Source organism: Sturnus vulgaris, chromosome 4 (assembly GCF_052056855.1).
Source record: "Sturnus vulgaris isolate bStuVul1 chromosome 4, bStuVul1.hap1, whole genome shotgun sequence".
NCBI lineage: Eukaryota > Metazoa > Chordata > Aves > Passeriformes > Sturnidae > Sturnus > Sturnus vulgaris.
Window position 1 is genome coordinate 61,631,891 of NC_142246.1, and position 16,551 is coordinate 61,648,441.

General features: G+C 40.2%; 1 protein-coding gene across 2 annotated transcripts in view; it reads right to left on the reverse strand.

The window, feature by feature from the left end:
- Window positions 1-16,551, reverse strand: part of NR3C2 (nuclear receptor subfamily 3 group C member 2) — a 188,233-nt gene that overhangs the window by 48,108 nt on the left and 123,574 nt on the right. For both annotated transcript variants that reach the window (XM_014880533.2, XM_014880534.2), the window contains exon 4: window positions 2,167-2,283. In XM_014880533.2, the coding sequence (XP_014736019.2) occupies window positions 2,167-2,283 (117 nt within the window). The remainder of the gene's footprint in view (window positions 1-2,166; window positions 2,284-16,551) is intronic.

The window sequence follows — 16,551 nt, forward strand, 5'->3', positions numbered from 1 at the left end:
AGACAGACTTGGTCTTCCAGGTCACAGAGTTACAGACGTTGAAGTTGGGAAATGACCTCTAAAAACATCGAGTCCAGCTGCTAACCCAGCACTGCCAAGTCCACCACTAAGCCTTGTCCCCAAATGCCATATCTCCTCCTTTTTTGTACACTTCCAGGGATGGTAATTCCAACCTGACCAGTCCATTTCAGTGTCTGACCAACCTTTCAATGAAGATATTCCTTCTAAAATCCAAACCTCACCTGGCACAACCTAAGGCCATTTTCTTTCATCCTGTGGCTCACTTAATGTGAGGAGAGACCAACTGATGACCACCTTGCTACATCCTCCTTCCAGGGAGTTGTACAGAGTGATGGGGCCTCCCCTGAGCCTCCTTTTCTAAGGAGCTAAACAACTCAGCCAGCTCCCTCAGCCACTCCTCAGACCTGGGCTCCAGACCCTTCACGCCCTTCACTGGACATGCCCCAACACCTCAATGTCTTTTCTTGTACTGAGGGGTCCAAATGATTTCCAGCAGTCTGCCAATCTCCAACAAAAGAGAAGATTTTTCAATGCATTCCTCATTTACATCATTCCAATCAGTATTGAGGGGGAAAGAAAAAAAAAAAAAAAAAAAAAAAAAGCAATCCCTCTAGCAAAGTTTCCCTCCTGCCTTGCTTTTCTGCAGAGGAACACACATCCTATTCTGCATCATGTGAGCACATCCTTTGAAACCCACCTGGACATCATAGGAATGAACTCATGACATTGCAGATGAGGTGTTCCCTGCTGCTGATTCCTAAGGTTCTCAAGCCCTGGGTTTTGATGGAGCTCCATTGGCACTGCACAGGACACATCCGGGGGGGGATACCCTAGACCAGCTGCCAGCAGAATGCAGCAACATTCCCAGCACTGCAGAGAGCTCACCTTCCTGCTCCACAACGATTTTCAGCTATTATCAGTTTTCTGGGATGAAGGAGCTGCTACCATGGAGCTCCTGTTTCATCAAACAAAGGCATCGTGTTTCCCTTGCTAGGTTAAACAGAGCAGATCAAAACCAAGGGAAAGCTGTCACCTCCCCAGCATCCCACAGTCTGGGCCTGTTTTCCCTGGGGAAAACGAAATAAGGGGCCTGGGGCACATGTAGCATCTCAAAATTGGGAAGGGGGCTGAAAGAGAGCCTAACAGGGCTACTCTCTCTGAAAAAGCAAAGTGTGGCTTGTTTGAGTATTTCTGCCAGGAGACAAGACAGAAAAAGAAGTCTGGGAGGCAGAAAAAGGCAGCTTGCACATAACCTATGAAAGACAAAGCAGCTCAGTCTGCAGAACTCAACTCAGCTGCCAGGAGAATAGGTCCAGGAGGACAAAAAGCGAATTCTGAGATAGGGAGGAATTAATGTGACCATGTTATAATTTTCTGTACAGTGAAAACACTCCAAGGGAAGGGTAACTCTGTACATCAGGGGAAGGACCTGCAGCAGTACCCAAATCCCCATTCACAGACAACATCATAAACACAGGAGTGGTGGGAAAAAGGCATTTGTAATAATATTTGCTCAAATGATGGTTTGAGATAGGATATCTACTGAAGCACAGCCAGAAACACATAGCCATTACCAAAGAAGAATTAAAACAACAGAAAAAAAAACTATTATAAATTTTGGTACCACACTGTTTTCAGTATGCTTTTGATAATTAGTAAGAAAACATTTTTCCTTGTTGTTGTTGGTATAGGAACAACATAGTAACACCATCAAAATTATTGTACATCCTTACAGCCACAGGAAAAAAATCAATAAAAATGCTGAATAAGCACCAAAGAAGTTGAGAGGTTTCACTATGTGTGAATTTGTTTTCATGATGGTGTAACATGTTTTTCGGTATTCAAGAGAATGCTCACCAAAAAAAACCCAACCCCATGAAATAGTTGAAACCTTAACGTTTTTAGCTTATGGTATTCTACTAAAATTACTGTCATCATAAAACACCCACTTTTCTTTTTTCTGTGCCATAAAATACACACCTCCAAACCCCCAATTTGGAATGACAGCTATTAAATACTTCTTTAGGATAATCCCACCTTAAATCTTCTGAGATTATGCAGCTGCCAGAACTATACAAACGCTGCACGTTTCCAATGTTTTCACCTAATCAAATTAAGAGACCAAACTATTATTATTCTGCTTACCTCCTAAATTCATTCCAGCTTGCAGACATTTCTGTAATCGACAGGCTGGGCAGTTCTTCCTCCGAATCTTATCAATTATACAGTCGTTCCTTCCCGCACACAGGTAATTGTGCTGGCCTGAATGAACCAAAAATAAAATGCATTATTAGAGGCTGTATTTACATAATTCCAATTTGTTCTTCTCTGCTGTTTGGCACTCATTTTGAGATTCTTATTAATGAAGACATTTCAAATTCCATTCTTTACCCTTTCCAAATGATCTTGGTGAGTTGCCATGCGCCTCTATTATGAGCATCTCTTCTTTTTAATTTGAGGAGCTTTGGTGTCACTCTCAAGAGAGATCTCATTACTTTTATTTTTTTCCTAAACAGGACTGGAATTTTTCTTCTAGTGAAAAACAAACAATTGGTTTGAGATTTTTCAGATCTTCTTAGGTGTGCTGTCCCACAGCACAGTGTAACAGCACAAAGTTTGGATATGTTTTCATGCTTAAGAAGTTGAGGATATAAAGTAGAAATACACAGCAGAGGTTAACTTTCCCCATATACTCCACTCTCTTCAACCAGTTCAATCAGGCTTAAAGAACAAGCAGATAAGGGTTTTATTAAGGGACTTTACCTAGCGCTGTGACACACATGGAAAAGAACAAAACTTCAGCAAAATAATTCAAGAAAAAATTATGTAAGGCATAAAATCAAATTGTACAATACAGTGACAGCACCGGGATCTATTGGCTGGCCTTTAAGTAGGCCTGCTAAAAAAGAAAAAGATAACATTCTCAGCTAACACAGATTGAAAACCTGGATATCCCACAATGTTTATTTTGTGATGTGATCTATACAAAAACAAACACAGCTTAATTCCTCTTTATATTCTTGCTCTGAACTAACTAAAGAACCATCATGTGGACAGCACGAAAGTAACATAAAAGGAGAAAACAAAAGCATTTAAAATTATGATACACAGCATAAAGATGGTTTATATGTCCTTAAAAATACTGGCATATAACCCTTTCTTTATGGGGAGAAGTGAAAAATGGTTATTTTCTGCCAGGAATGCAGGTGCACTTGCTCAATACTCATACAATGTCCTTTGTACATCAGACTACTGCAATACCATTTTTAGGCTTCCACAGGCGGGTGCAAGCTATTAATAAGACAAGTCAGCTCCAACACTGCAAAATGAACCCCTTTGCAGAACTACCCTGAAGGCAGTTTGTGCTAAAAAAAAATGTATACCTGTTAAGTCAACATTTTTCACTAGTGCTTTAAAAATCTAATGGTTTTAATAAAAAGTTCCCGTTTATGCACTCCAGGATAATTACTTGGGTTGCAATTTTAAATGTTGTGGTAATGTTCGATTCCAACACTGTCACAATGGACTTCCTAGGAAATATTCCCACAACAGCAGAATATTCCATAAATCACCCTTCAAATGCTTTAAGTAGTCTGCAATTACTGCTTTGTGACCTATCTACTCTAGATCAAATACTTTCAGAAAACATAACTTAGTAAAGGTTCATCAATTTTTGAATCATGCATCTCTGAGTACTAACGTATGGTACAAAATCTATAACTAGCTTTTCTAGGAAGCAAGGCAAACAGCAAACATCATTGTCTCATTTTTTTTTTATTTCTAGAAATTCCTTAACAACCACAGCCATCATAAGGTTTAAATTAACGGAAGTAACTTAAAAACCCTTAAAAAAACCAGAATAGATCAACATTCCAACAAACCCTCTATGTAGAGTGCAGCTGTAAAATAATGAACAGTATTTCAGTTAACATCTATAATGAAAAAAGAAAAAAGGCTTCAGTCTTCCATGCAATCAAACACTGTACATTTCAAATAAAACCGATTTTGTAAATTAAGTCAGCAAAGCAAAAACAGCCATAATGAATCAGTATGTCCCATTTGTGCCTCACTATGGCCCCTCAACTTCAGAATCAAACCAAAACCTGACATATCTGAAACTGATGTAGTGCTCCTGGACCTCCAGGGCTCCTCAGGACCTCAAGGAGGGGATAGAAGCCATCCTGAGGAGAGGCTGAGACCTCAAGGAAGGGATGGAGACCATCCTGAGGAGAGGCTGATGTTTTTGTGGTGCGACATCTCCGACTCTTTCAAGACATGTATTGATCTGCCTTGGGCAGTTTGCGTTCAGCTCAATCCAGTTGTTCTTTTTATCCCGTTCAATCACCCACAAGTGGGCTGGAAAGTGACAGAGCAGATATTGAATTCTCATCTCCCATGTGCTAAGTGCATTAAGATGAAAGTAAATTTTACTTATGCCATCATTAAGAGCACTTACACCAGCTAATTCCTGTTCCATCTGAAATACAAAGCTACTGAAGATGCAAGGAAGATTTTCCTGTTCAAAATAAATAACGAATAGGTAACACACAGTTACACAGTAAGAAGAAAGTGAGATCTTTTCTTTTAGCAGTAGAGCTAGAGGAATATTGAAGTTTTCATTTTCCAGGTTATTGTGCCACCACATATCACAGAATGGCACGACCAAATGTGCACGCAAAAATATTTGAATGTTTCTAACTCTCCCACCTCCAAAGATTCTAGAATTCCCTGCTTTTGTAGGCTTGCAAAAGAAAACAAAAAGGAAGTATTTATGAAATTCAGTCTTCCCTCTTACTGAATTTTCCTGAATAAGCAAAATTCAGCAGTAAAGAAGGGGAGGAAGAAAAGCTGTTCTTATTTGGCCTACAGATTACTGCCAAAATGAAGCTACAGCAGAAGTTGTGCCTTCCCCCATTTCAAAACTCCACTACAGTGAGTCACCAGTCCCCAAAATTGACTTGCTAAGACGAACTTATGTATGTGTGCAGAGCACTGCTGCACTCCAAGGGCTGCCATGCTTCCCCTACAGGTAAGGCTGCAAAAGGAATAAGATGCAGATATTTCTTGTCAGTATTATTTCTGTTCCTGTCTAGGGCAAAATTAGAAAATCACATAAATTCCCGAAACATTCCACATGTTTTATCTTCCTCCTAAAAAAAACCCAAAACTTTTCCCCCCCGTTTTTTGAAGTCTAAGTCAGGAACTGCAAGTCATTAATGTGTATTCCACATTTTTGCTCTCTTGTTAAAATAGCAACTACTGTGATCAAATGTTAAATTTTGTAAGGAGAAAAGCGTAGTGCTGGAAGAGGATCCAAAGACTGTTTAATTCAAGCCCACTCATGGAAGCATGGTAAGACTAGCTTAACAGTTCAGGCAGATTTTTCTCTTTTCTTTCTATTTGTATTAAAATCTTCTGAGAAAAGGTGTTCTGCAGCTTCCTTACAACCTACAAGTCCTGTGTGATTAGGCTAGTGATTAGCCACCCTTAAAGTCTTGGTTTTTTGCATTTCACTCAAATGGGAATACTTTTTGACAGGAAGAGATATTCATACTCCCCCCATGGACATTCAGAGTAATAGATCACCAGCTTCTTACAACAATCTCCTGCCTATCAAAAGATTTATGTTCCCATCTCTTTGCTGGGCTAAACAAATCCAGTTCTCTCAATCTTTCCTCGCAGGTCATGTTTCCTGAGGAGGTCGTCAATTCCTCCTCTTCTCCTCCAGCCTCTTTCCTAAAACAGGGCACATTTTTCTTGCTGAATTTCACCATCACTAAGGCCAATAAAATGGTTATTTCCTGCATCTTGCACACACAGCAGCCCTGCTAATGCAATCCTGGACCAGAGCTGGCTTTTGGCAATGGCATTAGGTTGTTGACTCACGCTCACTTGTGTGTCACTAACGACCAGCTCCTCTCCTGGGGCACTGCTGCCTTCCACATGTTCTTTCCTGCTTTTACCTGGGCAGGCAGCTCTCTTTATTCTTCTTCTAGATCCACACATACACGCATTCACTGAGAAAGGCAAAGAAAAAGTCCAAAATCCACTCTGGGTCCAATGTCTGAAACGGGAATGTGCCTTAGGTCCCAAAACTGAGGAAGCCTCACAAAGGAACAGCAAAGTGAAAAAAGAGGAGCAGCAGCTGAGGACCAAATGAAGCAGAAGTAGCTTGAAAAAACTCAGCTTTTAAAATAGCGTCTCACTGAGGCACATCAAAATGCATATAAAGGGTCCCAATTTCCCTTCTTCCTCCACAATGAGAATGAATACTTTGACTCGGAAAATCACAGGCAGAGTTGTCTCCTCCCTGCAGGTGGCCAGAAAGCCAAGCTTTCTTCCAGGGTTTGAGGAGAGAGGAGCTGGAAGCCACCTCCACCACCCTGCCTTGCAGATCTGCATGTAAGAGCTAGGATCCCTTTTGCAGCTTTCTGGGCTGGAATAAGTGCTTAGTTTCTGGAATATTTCCCAACTTGGAAGATTATCTCCCCAGCAGCAGAAGCGATACATATAAAAGCCTTATGGAATAAATAACATTTATTTCTTAACACTGTCCCTTCCCTTTACCCATCAGCCTGTCAGACTGCACAAGCCCAGCCCTTGCATCCCCATCCACCCCGAGCCACAGACCTTCCCTGCTGAAGACAAAGCAAACACGCTGCAGAAAATCATCAGGATTTTCTAAAGGAAGTCTCTCACCTCAGCAATATCTGGTCAGCAAACAGACCTTAACACCAGGTTTTTCTGCTTTCTGGTATAGCCCTAATGAAGGGCTTTGCAAGGAATCACAAAATGTGCACATCCCAACCTCTGATTTGTGCTCACTGAGCTATGTGATGTGTTCCTTTAAACCAGCTCTGAAATCCTCGCAGATTTTGACTCCGTATCCATACAAGCTCCTTCAATTACTAAAAACGAACTGCTTCTACCTTTTGATGGCCAGTATACAAATAAAATTACTGCCAAGACTTGCCACAATGGTTTTCCACATCCAGAAAAGGATTTCCTGTTTGACAGGAGCCGTATCACACTATCAAGGGACAAACTGCATATACCTGAGGTTTTCACTTCACCATCTGCAGCAGGCAGGTATTCTCAAACAGATCAGCACGGTAAGTATGATGATGAATCTCTTTTCAAATTTCAGTTTTCACAACGCTCCTATTTCTTACAATTAAAAAAAAAAAAAAAAAAAGCCTGCTAGCCAACAGAAATGAGAACTACATTTTCATTTCAAATGTCCATTTGTTACACAGTTGAGGGCACTTTTTTTTGTTTTGGGTTTTGGTGTGGTTTTTTTTTTTTTTTTCAAGCAGTTGACAACTGCCCAGCAACAGCAGCCTATGTTTGCAGTCACTATTTTAGGCTACATCACATGTCAATTACATAACCTTGTTTAACTGCTCCTGAACTGGTTCGAACAACCTGGGAAAGAGATTAGGGCAGTCCCTCCCAGCCGCCATCCATCCACACGCCCCAGCAGGACCTGTCCCCCCAGCACAGCTCCAGTGCCTCTCTCCAGGGCTAGTTACTCATTGCCAGACCCACCTGAGACACTGGATAATTAACTTCCTCAGCTCTGCTGAAACCAGTCCAGTCTGACCACGGTAAACTAATAAACTCGATTCCTCATGCTGAGATTTATGTGCAGCAGAATAAGCCTATAAATGCCACAGCCATGGTACAGGACTTAGATATGAATATTGCCCCTTCATTTTACACAGAGAATAATCTGGGTTTGCGTTTTAGATATTGAATCTCAGTGTTTCCCAAAATTCAGGGTTTATCTCCCTTATTACTCCACAGCCCTATCATTCCCAGACAACTTGCTTTTCAGCTGCAGACCAAGGCAGTATCTGACAAGATGACAATACTGGTCTATTATTAACATTATTACAGCATGCTTATAGCATAGGTATAATCTAAATCCTTCCCTGAAGCAAGAATTTAGAGCTTTCCCTCCTTTATAATAAATTAGAGGCTTAATTAAAATTTGTTTTGACTTTGGCAAAATATTCATCACATCTGGGATATTTCCTGCCTGCTTCTCATTCTAAATTACCTTCTGCTACTTCTAGGTCCCAAGATATCGTTCACTTTCTCTACCTTTTTATATTACTAGATTATCTTTTATCTGCCATTTTAATGACATTTTTCTAAAGTCTCCTTACTTTCTACTCCCCCCTCCTTCTCCTTTCCTTCAATAAAAATTGTTTTCCAAATATTTTTTTAACCCAAACTTTCATCCTCAAGACTTCTGCTCCTTTCCTTTTCTGTAACTCTTTCTTAATTCTTCTCATTTACTTTCTAAATTAATTATTTCCTCTGTTCAGCCAAGAAATGTGATTTCACAGGGCAGTTAAAGGTATGGCTACACCTGATTTAATATACTGAAGCAAAGTATATTAAAATTACTGATGCAGGGGATAAAAACTAAGTCCCAACAGCATCATTTCCTGCACAAAACCCAGCAAGGGCTTTTTTAAAAGCACAGACACACCCACTGCTGCTCACAGATGAGCTACCAGAGCTTCCTCCAAAGGTGACCACACATACAAAGCTGATTCCCCTTTCTTTTTCTGGAAGTGGAGCAAGGAGGGTTGTGTCTCCAGATGCTTTATACGCAAAACTTTTCAAGTTGGCATTTTCACACTCCCTGAACACACAGCTAAGAACACAGACTCCAATGCTCTGCCATTCTTAACATGGAGCCTTTCTTCTGCTCCTTCATGCTCTCTGGAAGCTTGCCTTCACATGGGGCTGAGACCAGGCTAACAACAACAATTGGAATGGTCTGGTGATCCTGGCAAAGGAGACGAGAAGTTATAAAAATGATTCTCACTCACTATTTTAAGCAGACTGAAAGGGCACCGATGATAGGGATCAAGGAGAGAGAGAGGAAATTTGGCAAGGGAGCATGGGATGTAGCCCAAAAGAGGCTCCTATTTTCTGCAGGAGAAGCCATCCAGCAGGGATGAAACCTGGTAATGACAGTGAGATGAGTGAGCACAAAAATATTTGTGAGCACCTCATATTTAAGGTCCACATGCACATTTTCTTACGCCACACTTAAAACACATCACAGAATTGTGAAAGCTCCTCCAAGCCTGTGTGTGGGGCTCCAGCCATCCCATTATTCAGACACCCTGAGCCACTAACACAAGATATGTCCCAAACTGGTGCTGAGACCATCCCCAGGACCATCTTTCAGTTCAGCTTGCTGGAAAACTGAACACAGCCACATGGCAGACAAGATAATTCCCTTTGCATGTGGTCAAAGACATGCTGAATGATGTTAGCACAGAAGAGGAACAGGAAAAACCTGATCTTTGCAAAGCATTTGTGATTCAGTGAAATCACACAGCACTGGAAATCTGTTTGTGATGAAAACCAAAGAAAAATATCTGCAAATACCAAAATAATCCTGTTATCGAGTGAAATAATTTTGTTTCTGTTTTGAAACTAGTTTTCAGCTCAATTACTTTTGATTTTAGATTATAATGGATACAGTGATACAGAGAGTGAGAATTAGAGCTTTAAAGGATGTTTTGACAAAATCACACATCTAATACTTTACAGCATTTTCTCTTGCAGCAAGTTTCCAAATTTTCAGTTTGGTTTAAATTTTAACTGAATGTTTTTGAAGTCTCTAGATGCTGCTATCTGCAGAGGTAGATTTACAAGAGATCATGCTGCATGAATGATGGCTAATTCTGCTTTCCCATGCTACGAATCTGATAAGGCATTCTTGACATACTACAAAATTCCAGGCGCTTTAATGGAAAATATCAATGTACAAGAAATGGTCTAAAAGGTCTGGAAAGTCTTTTTTGAATAAGTGTCATGCAAAAATCTTAAATTGCAACTGAAATGCCCTTCCATTTTTTGCTGACATAAAGTGGCCAGCCAGTGTGCTACACTGATACAAGATGTAGTAATATCCTGCTCTGCAAACAGCTCACTGTTTCAACTGGATCTCAGGAAGCACTCAGTGTAAAATAAGATTTGTGTGAAATATCAAGTTCATTTAAGGGAATGTTTGAGAGTGAGGTGTGGGGGGAGCATTCTGGAATATGGAGCACTAGTTGGTAATGTAAGGATTTCTGAATGACTCTCTGGCTCCCTGAGCCATGATCCTTCAGTGAACACTGTACTGAAAATATTCTCAAAAATATTTGTATTTGCAGGTATACCTGAAGCCTGTTGCACTTTATTTATTCCTCCAAACTTCTGTGTCTGTCCCCACCATCCTGCTGATATATTAATGTACCAAATTGTCTTTGCAGTAATAAACAAGATAACTTCTCATAGGACGAACAGAAAACCCAAGATGCACAGTATTAATTCTGTGGTTTGCACCTCCATTTAAAAATCTGCAATTCCAGGCTGTCTCCTTCAATAAGATGCACAATACTTATACAAGATATTGCTAGAAAAATAGGCTGCTTGTTTCACATAGTTAAACTTTCCCCAACTCTTGATCTCAGTGAAAATGTTCTGTTAATTTTTTTTTTGTTTTTAAAACTAGCTGCCCCTTGGTTTTTGCAAACATTTTGATGTTCAAGTCTGCTGTGTTCTTGTATTTAGCATGCTCAGCAGATCACAAATTTTATTCTGTGTGAATGACACATTATCTTCAAAGCATATTTTTCTCTTGCATTTTTCATGTACAGTTTACTACAGCTCAGTCTGGAAATATGCTAAATTTATAATAATGAATATTATTATGTATAATAGCAACAATTTAAAATATTGCCAGCACATACGTTGACAAATATTTTCCTCTAGAACTCTGGTCAGTAATAATTTTCTTTTAAAGGCTGCAAGCAATACCACCACAAGAGAGCCTTTTAGCACAGTCTCTTGAGATCTCAAACACAGAAATGTTGACCAAAGTAATATCAGATGCTCACCAAAGTGAACTTAAAAACTCTCTGCATTTGTTTGCTGTCTTTTTGAGAAGGAGTCTGTTTTACACTTTGAACTATGTACTCGTCTCCCTATTTATTTTCTTCTTTTTCTCTCTCCATTTGTTTATTTTTATCAGGAACCCCAGCTCTCTGTCACACAGATAAATGTGAAGAAAGAAGAAAGAGGATTAGGGGGTTGTAGAAAGAAGATCATTATGCAATTATAATGAAATTTCACAGTATGTTTACTGTTAAAATACTGTAACAACCTAAAACAAAAAGTGTAAATTCAGTAGCAGAACGGATATTCCACCAATAACAATCACTATTTCCATCTTTAATTGGATGAGCAGGTCTTTCCAAGTACCATTCCCCAAAATAGGTGCAGAGTTTCTAGGCTGCAGGTCTTGGTCCCCTCCAGCCCTTGCTCCCAAAACCCCCAAACAGGACCTGAAAACAAACACTTCACAAAAACAGCAGCAAAAGCACTGATGAACCAAAGCTTTGCCTCATTACCCCGAATTTTACTAGAGCTCATCTCAAAAGTAAAACCCCCATGGCCCCCCTCACCCAGGCATGTTGGGTGTGACACCTCAACTGTGGCACAAGAATGACCTCAAAGAGAGAAAAAAGAGATGAATAAATCTGCCATGATGACAGACAGCACACTGGGTGCTGGAGCCATGCCCTCGTTTCTGCACCTCTTCCATAGGAATTGCAGCTTGCTTTGCCACAGAAATATATGAAGGAGTGACCTTTCACACTGGAATCATCCTAGGTCTTGAATAACTAAAGCCATGGATGACTTGCTCTAAATCTGACATTTTCAACACATATAAAGTTGCCACTGGGAGTTAAAAGCAAACGAGCCAGACATCTTTTAAAGCACACAAAACTTCTCAGAGACATAATTCATATGCCAGAGTGACATCTTGAAAGGATCAGCCTTTCCTTTTGCTACAAGGGAATGGATATTCAGGTAAAATTGAATGTGTCAGACTTCAGCCCCAACGATGATGGCCCTCTGGGAACAAAAAATGAAAAAAGAGGCCTAAGACAATAGAAAAATAACTATCTTGGGACATAAATACATCATAACTCAGCCATAAATATAATTACTTTCAAAGAGCATTTTGCCTAATTGCTATAATTGGTATTTAATTTTTTTTTTCTCAGTGAAAGCTAAAGACCATTTAATATATAATTTATATCCAGAATTCCCCCCTGGATTAGGGCTGCTCCTCCCTGGTATGTATCCTCATCCTTTGCATTCAGCTCATTTAAAAAGAACAAAATCAAAAAGTCCTCAGTCTATTCCCATTTAACTTCACAAGGGGCAGGTCTGGACACAGATTTTTTTTTTTTTTTTTTTTTTAGAGTTCATTTTTTATAATTAGAATTCTGGCAGTACTAAGCAGATCGAATTCATTTTAGTCTCCTGCAAGTAGCTATTTAATACAAACTCACGTGAAATGAAATGTCATTGCTTACAAGAAATATTATCAACAGCACGAAAATACTTTGGATTCATCTTCATGAAAGACAGCAATTTGATCCTTAAAGTGATAGAAATCAGCCAGGGACAGAGCTCAATCTCCTCAGGAGCAGCTGCTGGGGCTGAGGCTTGCAGGAAAGGTCAGGGGAGGAAAGACATGATGAGGGTGGTGGTCCCTTAGTGCACGGGCTTAACTCCAGCTCCACGTGGCTCACAATGTGGTTTTGCACTCTGGAAAAGGGGAGTTTCACCACTGGCATCAAAAGCAATTGTTTTATCATGGGAAAATGATGGTGACTAAAGGCAAAATCCACTTGTCTGAAATACACCTTGCAAGAAAAAATGACAAAATATGCATTAGGAAAATGGAAATTTTAAAACGGTCACTAACTTGAAAAAACCAAATCTGCCCTCTGCTTATGCCAGATTTCTATGTGATGTACTGCACCCCAGTTTATAATTACGACAGAATAATCCAATCCTATGCTTTTCCTTATACATCCCAAATTTGTTAGGCTGTTTTGCCATCCTCAGAAGTAACTTTGAAACTGCCAGGCTCCAGCATTAAAAGCCTCCCTGAAAATGTGCACTTGTGTCTGAAAACACATAAAGAAAAGATCAAAATGAAAATTAAAAGCAGATGCACTTTATGTACTAAAAGGTTTTTCCACTTTGATAAGTGGATTATAATGAAGTGTGGCACCATGTTTCATACAATTTATTAATCCAGTCCCACTTATTTACACTCTGAAACAGCATAATGATTTCAACGTTGGAGCACAGCCAAAACTCACATGCAGAAATAATTTAAAAGTTATGTGGAAAGATTGGTGGTTGCTGGTTTTTGAGGGGTTTCCAAAGAGACAGACGGACTTTAAGTTAACCAGAAGACCTAAGCTGAAGTAGACAAGACAAAGTGTGGAAGTGAACTTATTTTTGAAAGGGAGTAGGAAACTACAAAAAGATAACCAGAGCCTGACTTGCTCTGCCATTACAGCCCCTCCAAGCCTGGAGAAGCTGGTACAGACAGAAGACCTCTCTACATTACTGCTGATGCAACCAGGGAAACTCCATCTACCCAAGTTCAGATGTCTGCACTGAGTAGAAGGGGATATCAGGCCATCAGTGTAAGAAATCCACTATTCCTTTGCAGAAAAACAGAGTGCTTGTTGGCAGCTCCCTCCTGGGCACAGCACACTCCTGCTGCCTCCAGGGGCATCCTTACCCCTCACAGCTCCAAGGCAATGGTCCCTGAAGATGCTGAGCCACCCAGCAGGTCAGGAATACTTCCTTTAAAAGGTGAGGTACACAAATATGGAAACACCACTGGGAGATGCACTCACGCAGAAAATGGATTTTATTTATTCATTGATGCACAATGCCCAGTTCATTTTATCCATTACATTTCTTATCCACTAACTTCTCTCCCCCTGTACTCCTCACCTGAAAAGCCTGTTGATATAGTGAGCAGGAAATCTAGAATCCACTTCATTGCTATTATCTGGCAAGATGTACATGTTGAAAAGATCCTATACCAATTCTGTCATTAAGTATTTCTACAGCAAATTCCTACTGGGGCTAAGTGACTGCCAAATTCAGAGTTTATCACACTGTGAAGATATCCTGTGAAGTATCAGAGAGACGTCAGTGAAGTAGGAAGAAAGGAGGAGGAGTTGCCAGCACAAGAAAAATAATTCAAAGGGGTGTAGCGCAATTGGAAGCAAAGATATGAAACAAGCAGTAAAACTGCAGTTGGAAAAAATGCTACTGCATGTACCAAGGGAGAAATCCAGAATAAAGAGTTAACAAGGCACAGCAACGAAGCAAAATTTGGAAAACCATTGCTGTTGAAAGAGACCTAGGAATATGAGGATAATCTGGCTCTAAGAAGCAATGTGTCAGAGGAGAATCAAGTGCCAGTGAGACCCCTGGCTCATTCTGCAGAAGCATTACCCAGTGGGGCAGGCTGGCACTGCAGTGCTCTCTTTTCTGCATTTCTTTTTGCAGCCACACCTGGAATACTGCATGCAGTTCAGGCACTTCATTACTGGAAGATATAAACAAACTGGAGGAAGTCCAGAGAAGTGGAACGGAAATGATTAGAAGCCGCAGGGACTGATTTACCAAGAAAATTTAAAGTAGCCCTTTACCCGCCTGGAACTTCTCTGATAATTGGAGACGGGAAATGATAACAGCCCAGTTCAGGTCTCCAGTCACGTGTCTTCTGCCCTTTTGCCTTGGGCACCTAAGCATGTGCCTACTTTTAAGAATACTGAGTAGCCAAAGATTTTTGGCCTGATGAAGAGAGTAAGATTAAGGAAAAAAAAAAAAAAAATTAGGCTACATACCATCAAAATCCTACCAGGAATTAATTATGACTAAACGAGCTACCATAAAAGATGGAGACTGCATTGCTTGAAATTTCACATTTTACTGCTGATAATGAAAAGGGTTATTCACATCTAAAGTTTATCGCCCGTAAAACAACAGGACTGTTCAATAAAAGCAGTTTTACCCATACAAGTCTCTGCCACAAACATATATAGCACCAAGTTATCCTGTCCAGGGAAAGACACCCTACTAAGCAAACATTTTTACCCCAGACCGTGTAAGCCAGGTGGAACGGTTCTGCAAAATGACAAATTATATCCCAGCAGGAAAGTAACAGGATTAACCTAGCTCCTCACACACTGACATTGCTGTGAAGTGATTTTTAGGAAGGCAGCATTTTATATAACTGTTGAGCTGTCAGGAAGGCTCTAGTGAAAGACACTTTAAAAGTCATGTAAAGACTGCCAGAGCCTGATCCAGGGAACGGGTGATTACCATTCACACAGGTTTTGCATGTGATCTGGGAAAAAAACCCCTCAAAAACAACCAAGCACCAAAAAACTATCCAAAAACCAGCAAAGCCCAGCTGCAGGCAGCCTGTAAACAAGCCTGGAGATTATATAGCAAGCTGGGATGCAACTCAATCTCCAAGCAACATTCCAAGCCAACAGCCATGTTTGGGCACACTGGATTTCCCTCCCCTGTACCAGCAGGTGAGGCCACCCAGAAATGTTCTCCTAAAGGTAACCCTGTGCCCCCACACCTCTGCCTGAAACCCCTTCAGGGCTTAAAATCATTTCTTGATGCTCCAAATAAGCAAAGTCCACAGTTCTACTCAGGAAAAATACGCTGGACAGATTTTTTCTTAGTCCATAAGTGAGAGACAAAATGGAAGTTTGCAGTGTTTACTGGAAAGTCAGCATTTGTTATTGAAACTGTGCTGGCTGTGCATACCTGAATAGCATGCTAGCTGAGGCTCTTGTTTATGCAAGCAATGCAAGCTTTAAGCTACAACTTTTGCAATATTTTTAATAACTCAACACTTTTCTGCAACCTACATTTGGACTCACGGAACGAGATAAGAATGGGCACAAAGTCAACAGGTCCCAGCTTCACTTCCTCGGTGCCTTGATTTTACTTTATGATTTTTTTTTTTTTTAATGGACTTTCTGCAGCACAGTTTTGAAGGTTTGGCAGAAGGTAAAATGACTTGTGTGGTTGATCATTGCATTGACTACTTACAAAGTCATACCTGAGAGTCCTACTCCAGGGACTTCTTTCCCCCCCCTTTCTCTGTATAGTATATGTCAAAATGAATCTGCAAATTGGTTGAAATCTGTCAAAAACCAAATTATCATCAGTGAATATGGTAGGCCTACATATAGTTAAGGTTGCCTGACACTTCTCATTTTAAGACCTCATTTTCTATTGCTTATAACTTTACCACACATTAGCAGTTAGGGCTGAAATTTTCCATGCTGTGTGTCAGCCTGAGGCTGAATTTTATTTTGTGAGAGTAAGAATGTATCAGCTAGAAGCACCGAGCTTAGTGCAAAGTAAGTTTGTGAATAAGGCTAGGGAGGAACATGTTGGTTTTCTCCCGTGTTACATTTTTCACAGACATATTTGAGAAGCTCAAGAGCCTTCACACTTTGAGACAGACCCTTTGAAGCATCACTGCTCTGATACCACAGCTGTGCCTTTTGCCATCTCATACATTATCACTTAAAATTATAACGGATCACAGTATAAAACACTGAAAAGTTGCAGTTTGTACGTGATATGATTTGCAAA